Source organism: Aspergillus niger (genome assembly GCF_000002855.4).
Source record: "Aspergillus niger supercontig An15".
Taxonomy (NCBI): Eukaryota; Fungi; Ascomycota; class Eurotiomycetes; order Eurotiales; family Aspergillaceae; genus Aspergillus; species Aspergillus niger.
Genome location: NT_166530.1, coordinates 687088 through 704205, shown reverse-complemented (window position 1 = coordinate 704205; position 17118 = coordinate 687088). Strand labels below are relative to the sequence as shown.

Sequence of the window (17118 nt, the reverse complement as noted above, 5' to 3'; positions counted from 1 at the left end):
TATTCTGCCCGGTACTAAGTAAGTAGTATGACCGGATGGTCCAGGCGATTATCTACTGGTACCTCCAGGAACATCACATACGGTACCTCACTCGGGTGGTTAGTACAGGCAGGGGAAGAAACAGTTCTGAATGGAAACAAGTACCTACATGTAGCTGTATGCTATGTGCTACTCGATGGCATTGATTACCAAAAGCCAGGCATAGTTTTATACTTTGTTATGAAACTAGTAAAGGGACTGAACTGACGGAATATACTGATTTCCCAGGTCTACACTATAGGTGGCAACCATGTCGTCCCTCGGTCTTGCTATGGATATATCCTATAGGGAGAGGCTTCGAGATTATAACTCTCCTAAGCCTCCTACAGCAGCCATTGCATCTCACTGTAGAACTATTAACATCGGGCTGTAATTGTGATGGTAATGACAGGGAAGGTGCAAGTGCAACCAACGTGTACACTTTTAGCAGGAACCCGTGCCTTCCTTCTGCTCTATCGACATGGATACTCGTCTTCTCAGATGACTGCTGCAGATGAAAGCATTACCTTTACGTTTCTATCATCTACCTTTCATACTTCCATCACCGAATACAGTCTCCCCATTCACAAAAATAGTCCCTTCGTTGGTCCTGTATCCACACCATGGAACCCCTGCGAAGATCGCAATCGTCTCGGTCCATGAGAAGAAGCCATCACAGCTCCCAATCGACGGAGCCCTTCGACCCAGAGCTGGCTAGGTTTCAAGCTACCACAGCTGCGTCTCGAGCCATGCTGCGATCCAAGTGCTCCTATGATGTTCTCGGGGGTCCAAGCAAAATGGCAGTGCCTCAGAGGCAACATCGACCTGCAGGTGCTGCACTAAATGCTACAAATGCTCCGGTTGAGGATGTAGATCTTCGTCGGTCTGTGCTCGACAAGACGAGCGATCTATCTCCGCCAGCTGGTCTACCGTCTATCAGGGAGTTTGGAAGGCTCGATGCCGGAATCGCTACTTTGCCTTCTTCCTATCGGCGACTCCGCAAGACCCGATCGATGTTCACGAATTGGCAGCGCTCTTCCCATGTACCTCGTGGGCTGTCCTCGCCTGGATGTCCTACCCATAACATATTGACAAGGAGAGAACCACAGGATGTTCTCCGAGCTCCTGGCACCCTGAGGCGTTCCATGTCATTCTTCCGGGGAGATACCCAAAATTCTGATTCTCTACGATATGCTAGGGGTCAGGACGTAGCGATTGAAATGGCACGAAGTCACTACCAGCAGCCGGAAATCTATCCGACTGAGCTCAGGAAATCATCACTAACAGTCCCTAAATCAAGGCCTTTTAAAAAAACACTTCGTTCAGTGGTGTCAGACGCAGAGTCTGCAAGCGTGTCGCCGGCAATACAGCGATCCACGAACGTCATATCCTACGGTAAAGCCAGATCACTGTCATCGTCCCTCAAGAAAGGACTCAAGAAGGTGTTGGAGCTCTCCAGGCCTTCCTCGGCCCGTATATCTCTAGGGAAATCTTCTTCAAATGACCAGCAACGAATACAGGGGTCGCCCTCGACCATATCTGCAAAGCACTCTGATCCCTTAAACTCTGGAGTCGAGGGAAATGCCTTGACACACTCACCAGATACCGAGGGAACCGTGGTTTATACAGGAGTCAAAAAATCCGAGAGCTCCGAGAGCCTTGCCACAAGCCGCTCTCGCGTAACAAGCTGGGCGGACTCGACGATAGCAAACACTGTTATAACATATAGAGCAGACGACCACAGCTCTTTGTCTGTTATAGACGAACATGACAGTTCCTGTCTTAAGCCAAGCTCATCTGAAGACGTTTCACTGACCACTTGTCGCACTCCAAAGCCTAACTGTACGATAGACAGTCAGCGCTTGTATTCTGCGCTGATGAAACGCATTGATGGGAACAAGACGGAGAATGCAAGCAAAGAAATTGTCCTTGGCCATGTCAGGGAACATCGCGCGATTCCGACACCTGTGTCCTCAATGTACACTCGCCGCAGTAGGAAGACAATTCGTTTGATCGCCAGCGATGAGTCACTCCAGAGCCCAGGCTCATATACAACAGCTGATGTGGGCACAGTCACTCCCTGCGAGCCAGCCCAGCGCCAGGCTCAGCGTACCCACGGCCAAAAGCACCTGCAGGACATTCGTTTTGGTTCTGCCAATCTGGCATCGTCTAAACACACTATCAAGGAGGATTCTAGAGACGAGACCGGAAACATGGCTATGGGAAGATCTCAAAGCCCAGAGGAAGACGAGGATTCCCCAAGTATGTATTCTCGCTCCACTGGCGGAACCTCGCCTAAAACAACGGACCCGAAAATGGGTGAGAGTGATCCTGAAGTTGCGAATGAGCCAGGTGTGGCTACCATATACGCAAGTCAGCGGGCGATCTATAGTTCGCCAAAGCGTAATGCTGACCAGGGTCCCGAGGCGATGCAACGACCGAGTGCGGATTGGCAGCAATGGGTGCGCACCCAAATGGAGCGGATTGAATATCTTACACCCACCAGGCGTCACTATCGAGAAGATGCCCAAATCCAAGACGAAACAGCGGATCTTGCTTATCGAACCCCATCTCGAGACAGACGAGGCTTCTGGAGTGGATCGCCAGATGAAGATCTGCGGACAACTTGCAAAGTAACAGCCAGAAATAACTTCTCACGTCCGTTCAGCCGATCGTCAAGTGTACGCACAACAGTCATTGCCCCAAAGGAGCAAGCAGACACTCTGGTTCCTCCTCCGCCGCCGTCCGACTCGACCCCCAAGGTATTAAGCAGCTCTAGTGGGCGTAGCTTGTTCATTAACCAGGTGGAGACACGGCCCGATGGTATGGCTTTGTCGCCGGTACCTGCACTATTGAATAATAGATATCGGGCTCCAGAGTCTCCAACTCCAAGGAGAGATGCAACGGATAAAGCGCGGTGGAGAGCAGGGGGTAGAAGATACGGGAGACAGCCTTCCAGGTTGCTTCCAGAAGCCCAGGATTCGAAGGCCTCCCAAATCAGGTCTTCACGTGTGCCTCAAGAGAATAGAAGATTGACTGATGAGAATGTCCGTCTCGAGAATGGGTATCAAGAGGTCGCTAGTAAGGACAGTCAACTTCAGAACATGTACTCGCCAATCTCGAGTAAACGTATGGTGGAGATGTTCCTGGAAAGTCGCCGTCGACGAATGGGCACCGAAATGTCCGACGGAGCACCATCTAAGGGTGCGTTCATCTAACTATACGCCAGGCATTATAGGATCCGTGTGTCCTGGTGAGAATGGGTTATGTGTATCCTTTCGTTTATCCTTTGGCCATGACTTACACTCTAATGAATGAGCAAAAAACCGACTGTGGCAGATGATGGGACAAAGCTGTCTAGTGATAGTGTGTATGATAGGCATCATATCGAGTCATTGTTCTATTCACTCGCTCCCATGTATGAGACCCCTACTAATTAAAGACAAATAAAACACAATAACAACGCAAGTACAGTATACACATTGCACCTCACTTTCTAACCACTAGAGCTCCCCCACAAGGGGAAATGATATCAAGATATTACTACTAAATATGAATGAATATATGGAATACATGCAACTCTTTCATTCTTCCCCTCTTTGTCCATCTCCATCCTCACGCTTACCAACACAACACTTCCTCCCAGCTATATACTTTGACATCACAATAATCACTCCACATAATTAGCCGGAAAGCTCCCCTTCACCCCACGTAACTCCCCCTCCCACCAATCATCCGTACTATCCGTCTTCTTCAGGACACGGATCCGATCTCCCTCCCGGAAAGCCAGATCCCCCGCGCTTTGACCTCCGAAGTCATACAGGGCCGTCACGTATAGCGCAGTGCTCGAGTTAGCCCGCGGTGGGGGTGGCGGCGGGGGCTTCTTCTTTCCGGCAACTAGGGCACTAACGCCGGGGGAGGTTGCTCTGATGGCGCTGGCTGGTGTTGCTGAAGGCTGGATTCGACTGAAATAGTCGGCGCGGGCCGCGACGGAGGATGAGGGGCCCGGGGATGGAGTGCGGGCGTGCTCAGTTGCTGAGTAGTAGGACTCTGTGCCTGGGGAAGAGGATGGTTGCGGGGAGAGATGGTAGTTGGAGGGGATGGTGAGGTTGTTGTTAGAAGCTGAAGAGGCTAATCGAGGTTTCGTTTCGAAGACTGGGGATGGTTTGGTGTCGTAGGATGGTTTGGGTGGTGGGGGGAGCTTTTTGTTGCTGAAAGCTGTAGCTGTAGCTGTGGCAGAAGGTGAAGTGGGCCGTGGCGGCTTGGGTGGAGGGGTTTCGCTGTTTGAAGGGCGACGGGAGAATGAGGATCCGTTGATTGCTGGGAGACGGCTGGTGATGCGGGAGGTTCGTGATTCCTCGGGGACTTGGGACATTTTCACGGTTTTGCCGTTGACGATGCAGCCGAATGCCTCTACTTCTTGCTGGACGGGGAGGTGGTCGCGTTCCCATTCCTGGATGACTTGCTCCATTGGGGGAGCAGGCGATGGGAATTGCGCCTCCTGGCAGTAGTTGTGTACTACGGTATAGTAGTTGGCTAGCATGGTGTTTTGGATCTCAATCTGCGTGGCGAGCAGACGAGGGAGCAGCGAGAATGCGGCGGCAATCAAAGGTGGTAGACATTCTCGCAAGTGGTCATCCGCTGCGTGGTAGTCCTGCGATCGTTAGAAACGAAACAGAGATGGACTGATGGTAATTGTGCCCGGAATAATGGGCTCGTACCTCGGTTGCTTTGGCAAGGTCACTCTCTGCCTTGGCAAGAGCTGCGTTGTCCCGGTCTGATCGCTTTGTCTTTTTGGCATAGCTGTCTACGCGCCCTTGGTAGCGCTCGAAGTCCAACTAGAACAAGAATAGAATTAGCATGGGATGGTTGCATTGATGGGCGGGTTCCTGAGCGGGAGGCCAGGAACGGGGTTACTATAGGTCCCCATGCGAGATAATGCGCACCTTTCGATCATCTCGCTTTTTGATGGTCTTCTTGACTGGGCTTATGAATTCCCTAGCTTGCGACGCTGGTCGGATCATGCGATCATCGATGGCAGCCAGGTCCCCCAGTAGATCCTTTCGGAGGTCTTCATAATGCTCGCGGAGCTTGTTGGTCCGAGCCAAGGTGGCCTCTGGAGTTGGGGCAGGCTGTGGCGCAGAAGAGTCGGAGGAACCGAGAATGGGAGCATATAGACCTTCGAATTCGCTCAGCATTCGATTTTGGTGCGTCAAGAGGGACGACCAAGCATCGCGCCATGCGCTGGTGGAATCGATGATCTGTCGGAATGCGGAAGAGTTGCTGTCAGTTCAAGATACGGAAGGATATCAACAAATCACACCCCGCAGGGAAGTGCACGCTAAAGCATGGTGGATGGGGAAAGAAAAAAAAAAAAAAAAAAAAAAAAAAAAAAAAAAAAAAAAAAAAAAAAAAAAAAAAAAAAAAATACATATAGAAATACTTACTCGTCCCAAGATTTTGTCTGCTTCTTCAAAATCCTTGAGGAGAATTGCCACCTGGCTGTCATCGGCCGACCTTTTCATGAGTCGGCCAAACTGCCTTTGCATGGACTGCATGGCGTGCCAATTGAGAGCCCCTCAGTGGAGGGAGGGGGAATGGGGAGGAAGGGAGAAATGCGGAGATTGGGACAGACAGGCGGGGAATTTGGAATTAGGATGGAGAGACGGTCATTGGCGAAGAGGGAGGGAGATTCAGGGAACGAGAAAAAGGGATCGAAAGGGAGTTTCGAGGCAGGGGAGAGAGAGAGAGAGCGAGCAAGCCAGCAAGCAAGCAAGCGAGAGGGAATGAAGAGGGAATCGTGGCATTGCTCGAAAAGGACTCATTTTGCCCGTGAGAACTAAGCCAGCCGCGCATGACGCAGCCCCCCAGAGGGGCCGCTGCTACTTTGCTACTTTGCTGCTGTTGCTGCTTCCCCAGCAAAAGGGAAAAAAAGAGGGTCTCAAGTGTGTTTCAGCCTTCTGGCTGGATGGGCTGACGCAACGCTATTTTTGTCGCGAATAATGTCTTTCTTCTGGGGTGGGAAAGTGCCTTGTCGATCAGGATCAAATGGATGGATTTCCCTGGTTGATTTCCAGGGAACGGACCAGTTCTGCTAGTCGATGCACTACGCTGACGCTAAGGATATGCCAGATATTGCTACTTTGTCTGTGGGAATTCTGATCTGTCTCTGTATGAGATGGAGTATACTGACTACTATCCCTGGCAACCTCCTTAACATGCTACCTATAGCTTGTGCCGCGCGGTCCTCGTAATTATTAAGGACACCTCGTGGGATGAATTGCGCAATTGTCTCCAGTAACCAAGTGGTACCGCCAAGGCAGACCCCTTTTGCAGCGAAATAGAAATTATTGATGAAACTGGGAACTTGTCGGTCATGAATGCATTCGCTGACATGCACGTCAAACAATCAATAATGCAGATTGACTAACTAAAACGTAGCCATGCTCCAACACAGTACTTGCCTGAGGCAGATATCCCCGTCCGCGGTTCGTTCCGCCAGTATCACAACTTCTTCCCCGCGCATCGATCAAACAATCTCAATCTCACGACTCGTTCCATCCCTTCCTCATTAGATGGTGATCAGACACAGGGCCACCGATCAAGGGCCCTGTTTCTGTCTCGACCATTCCCCCTCCATACCAAAATGGCCACCCCACGAAGCACCCCGAGCATGAACGTCCCTGCGACCCAAAACACCGCACCTGTGATCCGCTTCCGCTGCCTCTACACCTACGACATGCGACGCAAAGCCAAGCGCTGGCAAGATGGCTTCCTCCGATACCACACCTTCAACAAACGCGTCATGGTATACGATGTCGCCGGTAACTTTGTGGGCGACCACCACTGGCGACAGGACGAAGGGATCCAAGACGGCGACGAACTGAAGCTGGACAACGGGGCCCTGATTGAAGTTTGCGAACCGGTGGAGAAGACGGAGACAGATCTGTCGGGGTTGTATAGTAACAAAAGGAAAGGCCAAGGCTCGCCGTCTCAGCGACCAGGAGGGACGCCAACCCCTACAACAGTCGTCTATAATTCCTCTACTCCCGCACGACCTTCTCTTCCCTCCCAGCAGAAACCGACCCGGTCACTGAACGATCTCCTGGGTATCAAGAAGACCCCAACACAGCGCGCAGGCTCGCCTCAGACGGGTACTAGACAAAGCTATACAACGCCGGTGAATGGGAAAGAGAACGAGCAGGTGGATTATCCTGCGAAACGCAAAAAGACGGAGACCGCATCGGAGGTCGCCCGTCGGCGTGAACCAGCGAGCATCGACTTGACCGGACCAGAGCCAGCACCAGGACCGGAGATATCAAAGAGACGGACAGAGACATCTTTTGGTGTATCCTCCAGGACAAGCGACCCAAAAAACCACACTACAACTTCTACCGTCTCCCATCTCAAACCCACAGACCGGTCCAACAATAAACCCCAGCGAAAGCAAACCGCTTCCAATCCTCCTCTTCCCAACCCCCAAGAACAACCCCAAGATCCGATCCCAGAACCAGTCCCAGAACCAGAATCACCAAAGAACAACGAACCCCCAGCCAACATCCTCCGCCTCCCCAGCAAAACCAAGCCCTCCCGCAAGAAACTCATGTACCACACCATCCTAGCCCAACAGCAACAACAACAACAACAACAACAAGAAGAAGAAAAAGAACCCCAACAACAGCCACAGCCACAGCCACAGCCAGAGTCAGTATATGCCAGAACCCCAAGGGACGAACAAGACCAAACTGACCATCATCTCATACCAGAAACGACAATTACGATCCCATAGTAGTATCAGATGATGATGATAACCCTCCACCTTCACCCCCTCCGCATCAGCAACACAATACCACCGCCATTCCTACAACAACTACACCAAGAGTAGCTCCACCCCTAAAAGCCGGAATAGAGCGCAGAACCTCCCTCCAAAAATCCCACTCCGACCCTACTGCCTTTACCCGCTTCAACATGAACACGACCACGACCTTGAACAACAACAACGACGACGACGACGACAATTGTCATCTCCCCCCGCAACAACATCATAATCATCGTCGCCGAGCTTCAGAGAGCGGTAACAGCCCTCTGAGCAGGACGGATACAGCTGACAATGCCAACAACCATGAAGATGAATCAGAGACCGGTGGCCCGTGGACATGGGAAGCTCAGTATCTGTTTGACTATTGGCCGGCTGGGCGGGCGAAGCCGACTAAGACTTGTTAGTCTTAAATCCTTCGTTTTTCTTACTGGTGGTAAATATTTGTGGTCTTTATTATATGATATGATACCCTTAGATAGTTATAGTTGAGAATATATTTGAGAATTGAAGTGACGATTGATGATGTCCATGACTTCCGAAGGATGTTGGTAAGCTACTATGGCGGCATTATTTGGTACATGATAAGGCTAGTCTTTTTCTCATCATTCGAATTTATTTTCTTTGCAGGTCCTTTGACTATAAAACTACTCGTGGCATAGCATCTATTTGTCTACGAATGGCTAGCGGATTCCCTTAATCTCACACGATCTTCAATTATCTCAGTGCAACAAGGGTGGTTAACCTAGATCAATTTCCCAAAGTAAAGAGACACGCAAGAAACCGACATGGGATAGTAACCAATCACTTTGGCCATGCGAAGCTAACCGGATGGATGCAATTGGTCAGACAAAAAGTTAAACCCGCCATCACAGATCGCAACCAATTTGAGCTCAAAAAAAGGGGGAAATACAGCTTCGATCGTACACAAGTGCAATCCAGCACAGGTAAATGCACAGTATCTTGTTAGTATAGAGAAGAAAAAGATTGTAGAGAAAAAGAATGAAAAATTTGGCAGTTGGCAATCAAGCCAAGTGTGTAATGAGTGGCCCAAGTTCACAAGGTATTGTTAAGCTCACAATTGAGTAATCAACAAAGGAAACATATGGATGGTTTCGTGCGAAACAGCTCGCAAATGAATGACAATAGAAACGATTGGGGCACAGGAGAGGGGAGATGAGGTCAAGCCCCAGGGATTAAAAAGAACTAGAGTATAGAAAGTGGCGGTAGTGAGGAATGTGCCCATCAGGGGTATGCAAACTCGCGGCTAAGCTGATCCAGACGCTGATTCTGCGCTCATAAACACCAAATGAACATGATGAGGTGCCAAAATATGACTATAATGATAATGCAAAAGAGGCTCATGCAAGTGTTTAACACCATGGGAAGAGGGTAGAGGATAAAATTGCCCGGTAGGCCTAAAGGCCACGGCTCAGTAGATTCTTCTCGATGACGGTCTCAATGATGGGAGTGAATTCGGTTGACACGGGGGCTGTATTTGCTGGTCCTCGACAGCGCGCCGACATCATGTTTGCCTGTTTGAAGTTCATCAGCTGGTTGCCATGATGGTGGGACTACCGAATCTGAGCAATAGGGATCAAAGAACATACCGTCGCAGCAGGCTCGCACATTCTCAAGCCGATCATCCTGCCTTTCCATCATCTGCCGCAGATCCTCCTCGCTATCATGTGTATGAAGGCTTCCTTCATGCATGCTCGAGGTAGCATAGTTAGGACCCTTTCGACCGAAAGAACCCTTGATTGTGGTGTTCAGAATTGTACTAAGACGGGAGGAAGAGCCGTGTCTCTGGTCCGAGTAATGAGACGGCGTACTCAATGCCGGGGAACTACGACCAGGGGTAGCCGCCCGACGAGTTGACAGGATGGACCCTGCACGTTGCTTAGGCCAATTCCGGCTGGTACGACTCCGAGAGGACGAGAATGACAGCCGGGAGGTCTGACGCGACCGTGAGCGGAATCCGGGGTTAAACTCATCGATGTCTTCCAACGAAGCATCACCCTCTTGCTCTTCACCGTTTTCCGTCGAGTTGCGCAACAACAGATATGAGAGAGCATTGAACCAAGTCTCGTGTCTCTGACTAGTAGTCGCAGTGAACCTGATTCGGCGGCCCGGGCTAACTACTTCAAGACTCTTGCAGTGAAGGCCGGGAGGGTAAGGATTGTCATCTGGAACAACTCTGACAGCCTCAATCAGAACACTCTTTGTGCGGAGCTCGCTCTTGCCAGCACTTTGCGGATCTTGCTCGCTCCAGTACAACGTACGGGTGTACGGGTGGAGCCAGAAGTACCGACGATGCCTCGAGTTGGAGATTTCCCCGGACACGGTCTTGCGGGTGTATTTCCACAAGAACTCTCCAATCATAGTCTGTGTGATTGCCTGAATCATTCGTGGATCTGTACCAGCAGCATAACCTTGAGGGCCAAGAGCTGGGTTCGGATGCCCGTTGAACCGTTCTTCAATCTCAGAAGCGAAGGATGACACTGACGATCTCCGCGACACATGGCTCTCGCGTCTCATCTTCATCCGTGACGTTGTTGTTGCGGTTCCAACCTGAAGGTTGGAGTCGTTGGGAGTCCGTGGACGCTGAGCTACGTTCGTCCTGTAGGCAGACGCCGGGGCAAGAGGCGGGCCCATCAAGCTTGGAGAAGAGGGGCGTTGATCCAACGATCTCTTCTCGGCTGCCATGATGGCTTCTCTATGATCCATGGGCAAAGGAGGATGGCTCTGGATACTAGAAGTCTGGCTAACGGCACTTCCAGGCCTCTTGTGGGACGGGAGAGATGTTGCGGAAGGTTGGTGAGTCGGCCGAGTCCTTGCCTTCGGAGTGGCAAAGGGAGAGGAGTTCTGTTCCTTGGCCTTGTCGCTGTCTGGAGGAGACAATGGCCGCGCGACAATACGATCCATCAGAATCTGATCGATTTGCTTCGACGACAGAATCGTCTGGGCACCCTGGTCTGCTCGGCTGGAGGACGAATGCTTCCGGGCGTGACGTGGGACAGCGTTCCCGGAAATGGCACTCAAGGGGAGCGAGTCATCCAACTTGATGTTGGCAGCACTGTTGACTGGACTATCGTCGATAGTATCTTCTGAAACCACGAGCGAAGGGGGCTCCATTATTGAGCTGCTATTAAGCGCCTTTTCGTTGGACTCGGGGGCCACATTCTCGTCGGGGAAGTTGAGCACGGGAATTGCAGGTGGCGGGGGAGTGGATTTGACGGGCAGGGTTTCCACGGAGCTGACACTGGACAGTGACACCTGTGACACCAGAGGGACTGGCAGTTCAGGCACCTGTGCTGGAATAGGCTCGGTGCATTGGAAGGCCGTAGAAGAGATGGCAAGGCTAGGGAGCGCTGGCTGGGGTGCAACGGCATCAACAGGCTCTGTCTGTTGAGAAGAAATAGAAGAAACCACAAGCTCAACCTTGGGTACCATTTGCTCCTCCACGACTACAGGGGCGATTTCCTTCGGTTCTGGGATAGCCGCTGCCGGCTGTGTCTGCTGAGCAACAATGGAAGATAGAGCAATCTCCGGGCATTCTGCTTGCTCCACGTATGCTACCGCGGCTTCGGGGGTTGGCGCCTCGGGCTCCAGAAGGGCTTCAACAGGCTCCGTGTGCTGCGACAGTATAGGTGACACAGACACCTTGGGCATCTCGGTATTGGTGCCGTGCTCGGACAACAGAACTGGCGGCGCTGGCTCTGGAAGAGCTGGCGCGACGGGCAGTGTAGACTGGAACTCAATCGCCGAGACGGTCATATCAGCCACGTATGCAGGCTCGGGCTCAGGGAGTTTTGCATCAGCGGGTTCAGTCAACTCTGAGCAAATAGATGACAGTGTAACCTCCGGCGGTTCGGGAACAGCAAACGCAACGGGCTCGGTAGTAACCCCAACAGCATATGAGGTGCTGAATTCGGGTAACCTTGGTGCCACAGGAACAGTCTCTTGGAAAGAAACTGCAGAAACATCCGTTTCCATAACAGGCATTGGATGACCGTTCGGTCTGACACCTTCAGCGTTTACAACTGTCTGTTCCTCCTTCACTTCCGTCTCGATGGGAGTCCATTGTGTCCCCGCGTGTGCCAATTGCGGCGGTACCTCTACCTCGGTTGCGGTGCTGGCATCAGACATGACTGTCTTCGTGGGTGTTGTAGGCAAACCACGAGCTGCCTCATCGTTCGTATCCTGGAGGCTAGTTGTTGCTACAGTTGTGGGGACCCAAGGGTCAGTCATCACGCCAGAATCAACCATCACAGGCTTGGGGACCGCGTCGAGTATAGCCTCCGAGGGTCGTCTAGAGTCGGGGGTGGGAAGCATGCGCGGGGTGGAAGCCTGCGAGCCAGTAGCGAATCGCATAGAGGGGCCAAAGGCACCCTCATCTTCCTCTCCGTCTAGTTCCGCAAGCTCCATAAACAGACTCTGACCTTCAGAGGATGGCAAGCCTTGGGTGAAGCTCGTCGCAGGGGACTCTCGCGCACTTGACGGTCGGCTATTGGAAGCCATCGGGGCTTCTCCTGAAGGACGAATCTTCCTCATGACGCTCCTCTTCTTCCTGAGCCGGTATCTAGGCGACGACATTTGGCTAGGCGACGGGAAGCCATCGTCGTAATCCTCGTCTTCATCGCCTGAGGTAGACGCAGTACTCTGGTAGGAGGTCCTATCGCGGGCCTTCGTCAGTGTCAAGGATGACACACGTCCGCGCGGTGTCCGTTGCAGCCGCTCCTCGGTTTCCGTGAGCTCATCGGTATCAGTGCTATCGTCAGCCATGCTTTCAATTCCGGTCTGGAAAGCTTCGCTTTCGGTCGCGGTTTCTCGTTCGTTGGCCGTCTCAAAAGTGTCGTCAGCCTCGGTAGCAGTCTGGTACGCATCGCTAGGTTCGTCAGACGATTGTCCTCCTACACGACCTTGGTGCAACTTCATGGAAGGCTTGTGAGACGGGCTGGCTTCGGTAGCATTGTCTTCCCAGTCCGAATCCTGGATCTCGATTTCTGCCCTCTTCCGTCCAGCACCCAGCAAATCGGGCCGAGGAGCCTTTCTGGCGGCCTCAGCCTTGGTCTTCTGGCGCTTGCTTGACGGATTAGTTGGGGCAGCAGCTTCGCGACGACGCTGTTCTATCTCGTCACGAGCTTCTTGCAGCATACGCTTGAGATCAATCTTTTCGGTCTTCTCGCGATGGATAGTGCTCTTGAGATTCTGGATCATCCGATGGGCATGGCCCAGTGAACTCCGCAACGTCTCGGTTTCCAGATGGTTGTGTCGAGGAGTGAACTTGTTGGGCGACGGGGGAGGGGAGTTCTCCGGCGTGGATTGGTCTTGATCATCCGATTCATGGCCACGGGAAACCTCGCGAGTGGATTCTGCTTCGTGTTGACGAATGCGCATTGCCACGGCTCTCGCGAGTTCTTCGTTCTGCGAATTCAGCTCCTCGACCTTCTTCTGAAGAGCAAGCTTCTCGGCATCTCCAGCGTTGAGGTTCCTTCGCAGGAGATGTATCTCGGAATCATTGGCTTTTTGCGCTGCCGTATGATCTTCGATCAATTTCGCATTGACTTGCTTCAAGTCCTCAAGCTCTCGTTCGACGGAGCCCTTCTCGGAGGCTAGAAGGCCCAGGTTGCTGTTGAGTCTACTCTCTCGATCGGCTGCCTCCTTAACTGCCGCCATCAGCTCATGGGTTTTTGTCTCCAACGCCCAGTTCTCGTCCTTGTAGCGCTCTTCGCTCTCGTCCAGTGCACGGATACGCTGGGTGTACCCCTCTGCCTCCAACTCAAGCCTTGACTTTTCTAGGTTGAGGATCTTCAAAGCCTCCTCGCGCTCAGCAAGCAACGCTTGTAACTGGCGAACTTGAGCCAGGAGGGAGGTCGAAATCTCGGTCGCGAACTCGATGTCATGGACGCGGGTCGAAGATTGGTTTCGCTGTTTGCGAGACGGTACGCTCACTTTACTTGGAGAATTTGTTGCTTGGCCAGCGAACAGGGCGGGACTGATTGGTGACTGCGACGGATAATTAGCAACCTGCGCACGCTTAGCGGTTAATACAATAACCTCGGCCTACCTTTTGCTCGTACGGGGTGCCCAAGTGGCTATCCTCGCCGCCCGCCATGCGTTTTGGAGCAAGGAATGCCCGCGCAGTTTCCCGGCCGATTTCATTGTACTCTTTCTCCAAGTCCGCGAGCTTTTGACGAAGATCGGGCCCAATCTGGCCCGCCTCCTGCTGCTGTTCGACTTCCTTCAATTTCTCCTCGAGCTCCTTCTGCTGCTCAATGAGAGCAGTACCGAGCTTGCTCGCCTCCTCGAGCCGACGCTCTGTCTCGGCCAGATGCGCCTCGAGGGCTCGTTTTGCCTGCGCCGGGGATGATGCATCTAGACTGTATAGCTGGGTGTCAAAGGACGAGTACCGGTGCGACTCGCGAGGAACGACGCCCTCCTGGGAGGCGGAAACGAAAGGGTCTTCGATTGTCGACATGTTGCCAGTTGTCCGTCGTCCACCATCGATAGGGGCGTTGGTGCTGCGGCCTGAAGAGACGGCCACTCTTGCGGCTGATCGAACAGCAGGCTGTGCCTAATCCCGTAGGGTGAGGGTACAGCCAACGTCAATAGCCCGCACACTCGTCGCTTCGTTTTCTCGTTTCCTCGTTTTAATTTTCGGTCATCCTCCGGTTATGCGACGATCTCGTTGCCGGCCTGCTTGCTTAATCTTAGTTCCTCTCTTCAATGCGAATGGCGATTCGGTGAGCCGACCTGCGACCCGATCTTCGCAACACCTCGGGGCTGGAAGAGTTCGCGACCGTCAAACAACAGGGGATGCGCGTTGCTGGCTGATGATTCGCTGCGGTGGCCGCGTCGATTGCCGACCGAAGAAGACAACAAAAACACTTGGGATCGGCGGAATACGATACCGGGAGCCGAAGGTGGCGGTTACGCCTCGCTTGTGACGAAAAGACTTTGGAGCAAGGGACTGAAAACCTGCTCCCAAGGAAGCTTCGGACAACAAACGCGTACCTGTCTAGCAAACGCAGAGTAACCTTGTGCGTGTGCGACCAGATGTGCGCCTTCGGGACGAGGCAGCGGCGTGCGGGCGAAACAAGGGAGTCGCCGAGAAGCGGGCGCAGAATAAGAACCAAAGGACGGAGGGAAGGATCCAGGAAATTACGGGTACAGGCGGATGCAATGAAGCGTCCACACTATACAATCAATAGATAAGATCAAGAAAAGATAAGTAGGGATTATTAAGAGTGAAATGACGTGGTAGAAGAAAAGGAAGGACCAGGGTTCAATGCGAAAGGAAGGGTAAGTAGGGAAAGAAGAGAAAGGCAAAGTAAGAAGTTGGTAAGTCCGAAGGGGAAGTAGACACAAGGAAAAAAGGGAAAGGGCAATTGGAAGGGGGATTGAAGTGGTGGAAGGGGAGAGGGGGAAGGGGAAAAATGAGGGAGTGATTCAAGGCAGCGAGTGCCAGTTGTTGATGTTGTTGTTGTTGGTCAACGAGACGAGGGCGACTCGTTCGTTGGGCGGGGGAAAGAGAGGGAGGGAGGGAGAGGGAAGAGAGGGACGGATGGACAAGAGTCAATCACCCTAACCAGAATAACAACTAACTAGCCTAACTACCTCACTAACTCACTACTCACTCACTACTAATCTTGGGGTACCCGGAGTGAGTTAGGCTGTTAGCAGTAATTGTGAGGAACGAGGGGAGCCACCAGAAAGGAACTCACTAAAGAAAAGGAGCCCACCACCCCGGCAGGGGAATTAAATTATTCGGGGCACCGTTCGCCTCAGGTTCCCCTCCGGTCAGCACCGACCGTCTAACAAGTAGATAGTCTGTCTCAAGTCTCAGATTTCCCCCCCCTCTAGTTATGCCTGGCTCTGGCTCTGTCTCTCTTCCTCTTGTCTCTGCTAAGTCTACTCGTAAGTCGCAGCTGTGCCTGCACCAGGACGGTAAGGTTTCCTCAAGGCTAACGGCAAATAATTCCCAGAATTATTGTGGGCAGCAGAGGAGCCAAAACAAATGGTGCCTGAAGCATTAATTGATCGGATACGTAATGGCAATGCTGGCCGATTGGGAGGGGGGAGCCGATCTTGGGATCTGGCGTTTATTGATTGTTTGCTTGACACCACACTCTCCATCCATACATATCCTCCAGAGAGGACGCCATATCGGAAGAGGGACATGGGACAAGTCACGATCTACCGGACTAGGGGTCTGTCATCAGCTAGCTTCCCTTGGAACCAGACAAGCACATTGAAGGTTATTCAGATGTCCACAAAGTACAAAAGCAACCTAACCAACTACCGGAGAGAACTAAGTAAGCCCTCCCGCACACGCGTAGCGACACCCATTTTAAGTTGCGAGGGTGTGACCTGCCCGATGATCACCACCACCACCATCACATTCCCGCTCACTGCTAAACCAGTCGGGCGGTGCCCCAAACCATCCCACCCACGGTACCCGACATTCAACAAGGAGAGGTACCCGTACCACACTTTTGCCGATTCGGTAATACTACTTAAAGATAGTAAGTAGTCTTCAGCTGGTGAGGCGGGCTGTTTGCTAGGTTTGCATGGATGCCTCTTCTTCTTCTTCCAGTCACCTGATGCCGATCGGGAAATACTTATGGTCATGTGATTGGGACCCTACACAGAATACTCACTGGTAATTCTCGCACATGTTTACAAAGGACTAATTGAGAGAAGGAAAGCAAACGACAAACTTAGTTTCAACTCGATGCACAGCCCCAATGCTCAAATGCTGTGTCCATTGTCACCTCGATCTGTCAATCTGCAGGTCCTGCAATGTCGCACGTAGGGGATGAACCACGTGTCAACCACATTGGATGACGCATCATTCCAGAAACTCTCTCACCGAGAAAGGGTGAGCTGTTCAATACCAGCACTGAGGATTTAATGGTTAGATGTCAGATGAACGAAAGGACCAGAAAGAACAAGCGAAACTTTGATCCATCTGAGTTGTGCGACTTGATAGCATTGAATCTTATTGTGCGCCCCTTGCTCCTTTGTACTCGGTTGCCAAGACATTTGGACAACTGCTTCACAAAAACAATTCTGGGATTCAAAAATTTACTGGTCCTTCGCTAAAGTATGTTGTTTCATGGATATAACTTTACTTGGGCATTAGTTCATATAGCGGCGCCCATGTAGTTCTGCTATATACCACAGTGCTAGGCAGTAGTTGCATTATCCATTTCTTTCAGTAGTATGCAAGTCCTTGGATTTTGCGATAGGAAAAAGAACTTGAAGGCTGATAAAATAAG

General features: G+C 51.9%; 5 protein-coding genes across 5 annotated transcripts; 3 read left to right on the top strand and 2 right to left on the bottom strand.

The window, feature by feature from the left end:
* Positions 1 to 641: 641 nt before the first annotated feature.
* Positions 642 to 3458, top strand: An15g02770 (uncharacterized protein; the record flags this gene model as incomplete). The annotated part of the gene is made up of 2 exons (XM_001396778.3): positions 642 to 3222; positions 3358 to 3458. 2 exons carry the CDS (start codon positions 642 to 644, stop codon positions 3456 to 3458), a joined length of 2682 nt encoding a protein of 893 aa, XP_001396815.3.
* Positions 3459 to 3688: 230 nt separating this feature from the next.
* On the bottom strand, positions 3689 to 5576 carry An15g02760 (uncharacterized protein; the record flags this gene model as incomplete). Its single annotated transcript, XM_001396777.1, has 4 exons — positions 3689 to 4672; positions 4740 to 4856; positions 4965 to 5279; positions 5466 to 5576. 4 exons carry the CDS (start codon positions 5574 to 5576, stop codon positions 3689 to 3691), a joined length of 1527 nt encoding a protein of 508 aa, XP_001396814.1.
* A 1088-nt stretch (positions 5577 to 6664) lies between these two features.
* Positions 6665 to 8583, top strand: An15g02750 (uncharacterized protein; the record flags this gene model as incomplete). Its single annotated transcript, XM_001396776.3, has 4 exons — positions 6665 to 7722; positions 7785 to 8236; positions 8348 to 8385; positions 8497 to 8583. 4 exons carry the CDS (start codon positions 6665 to 6667, stop codon positions 8581 to 8583), a joined length of 1635 nt encoding a protein of 544 aa, XP_001396813.3.
* A 709-nt stretch (positions 8584 to 9292) lies between these two features.
* On the bottom strand, positions 9293 to 14315 carry An15g02740 (uncharacterized protein; the record flags this gene model as incomplete). Its single annotated transcript, XM_059744554.1, has 3 exons — positions 9293 to 9369; positions 9445 to 13864; positions 13905 to 14315. The coding sequence occupies 3 exons, from the start codon at positions 14313 to 14315 to the stop codon at positions 9293 to 9295; spliced, it is 4908 nt and encodes a 1635-aa protein (XP_059602480.1).
* A 254-nt stretch (positions 14316 to 14569) lies between these two features.
* On the top strand, positions 14570 to 16503 carry An15g02730 (uncharacterized protein; the record flags this gene model as incomplete). The annotated part of the gene is made up of 9 exons (XM_059744553.1): positions 14570 to 14580; positions 14651 to 14766; positions 14894 to 15004; positions 15279 to 15411; positions 15538 to 15636; positions 15684 to 15754; positions 15841 to 16094; positions 16200 to 16343; positions 16402 to 16503. The coding sequence occupies 9 exons, from the start codon at positions 14570 to 14572 to the stop codon at positions 16501 to 16503; spliced, it is 1041 nt and encodes a 346-aa protein (XP_059602479.1).
* Positions 16504 to 17118: the final 615 nt, after the last annotated feature.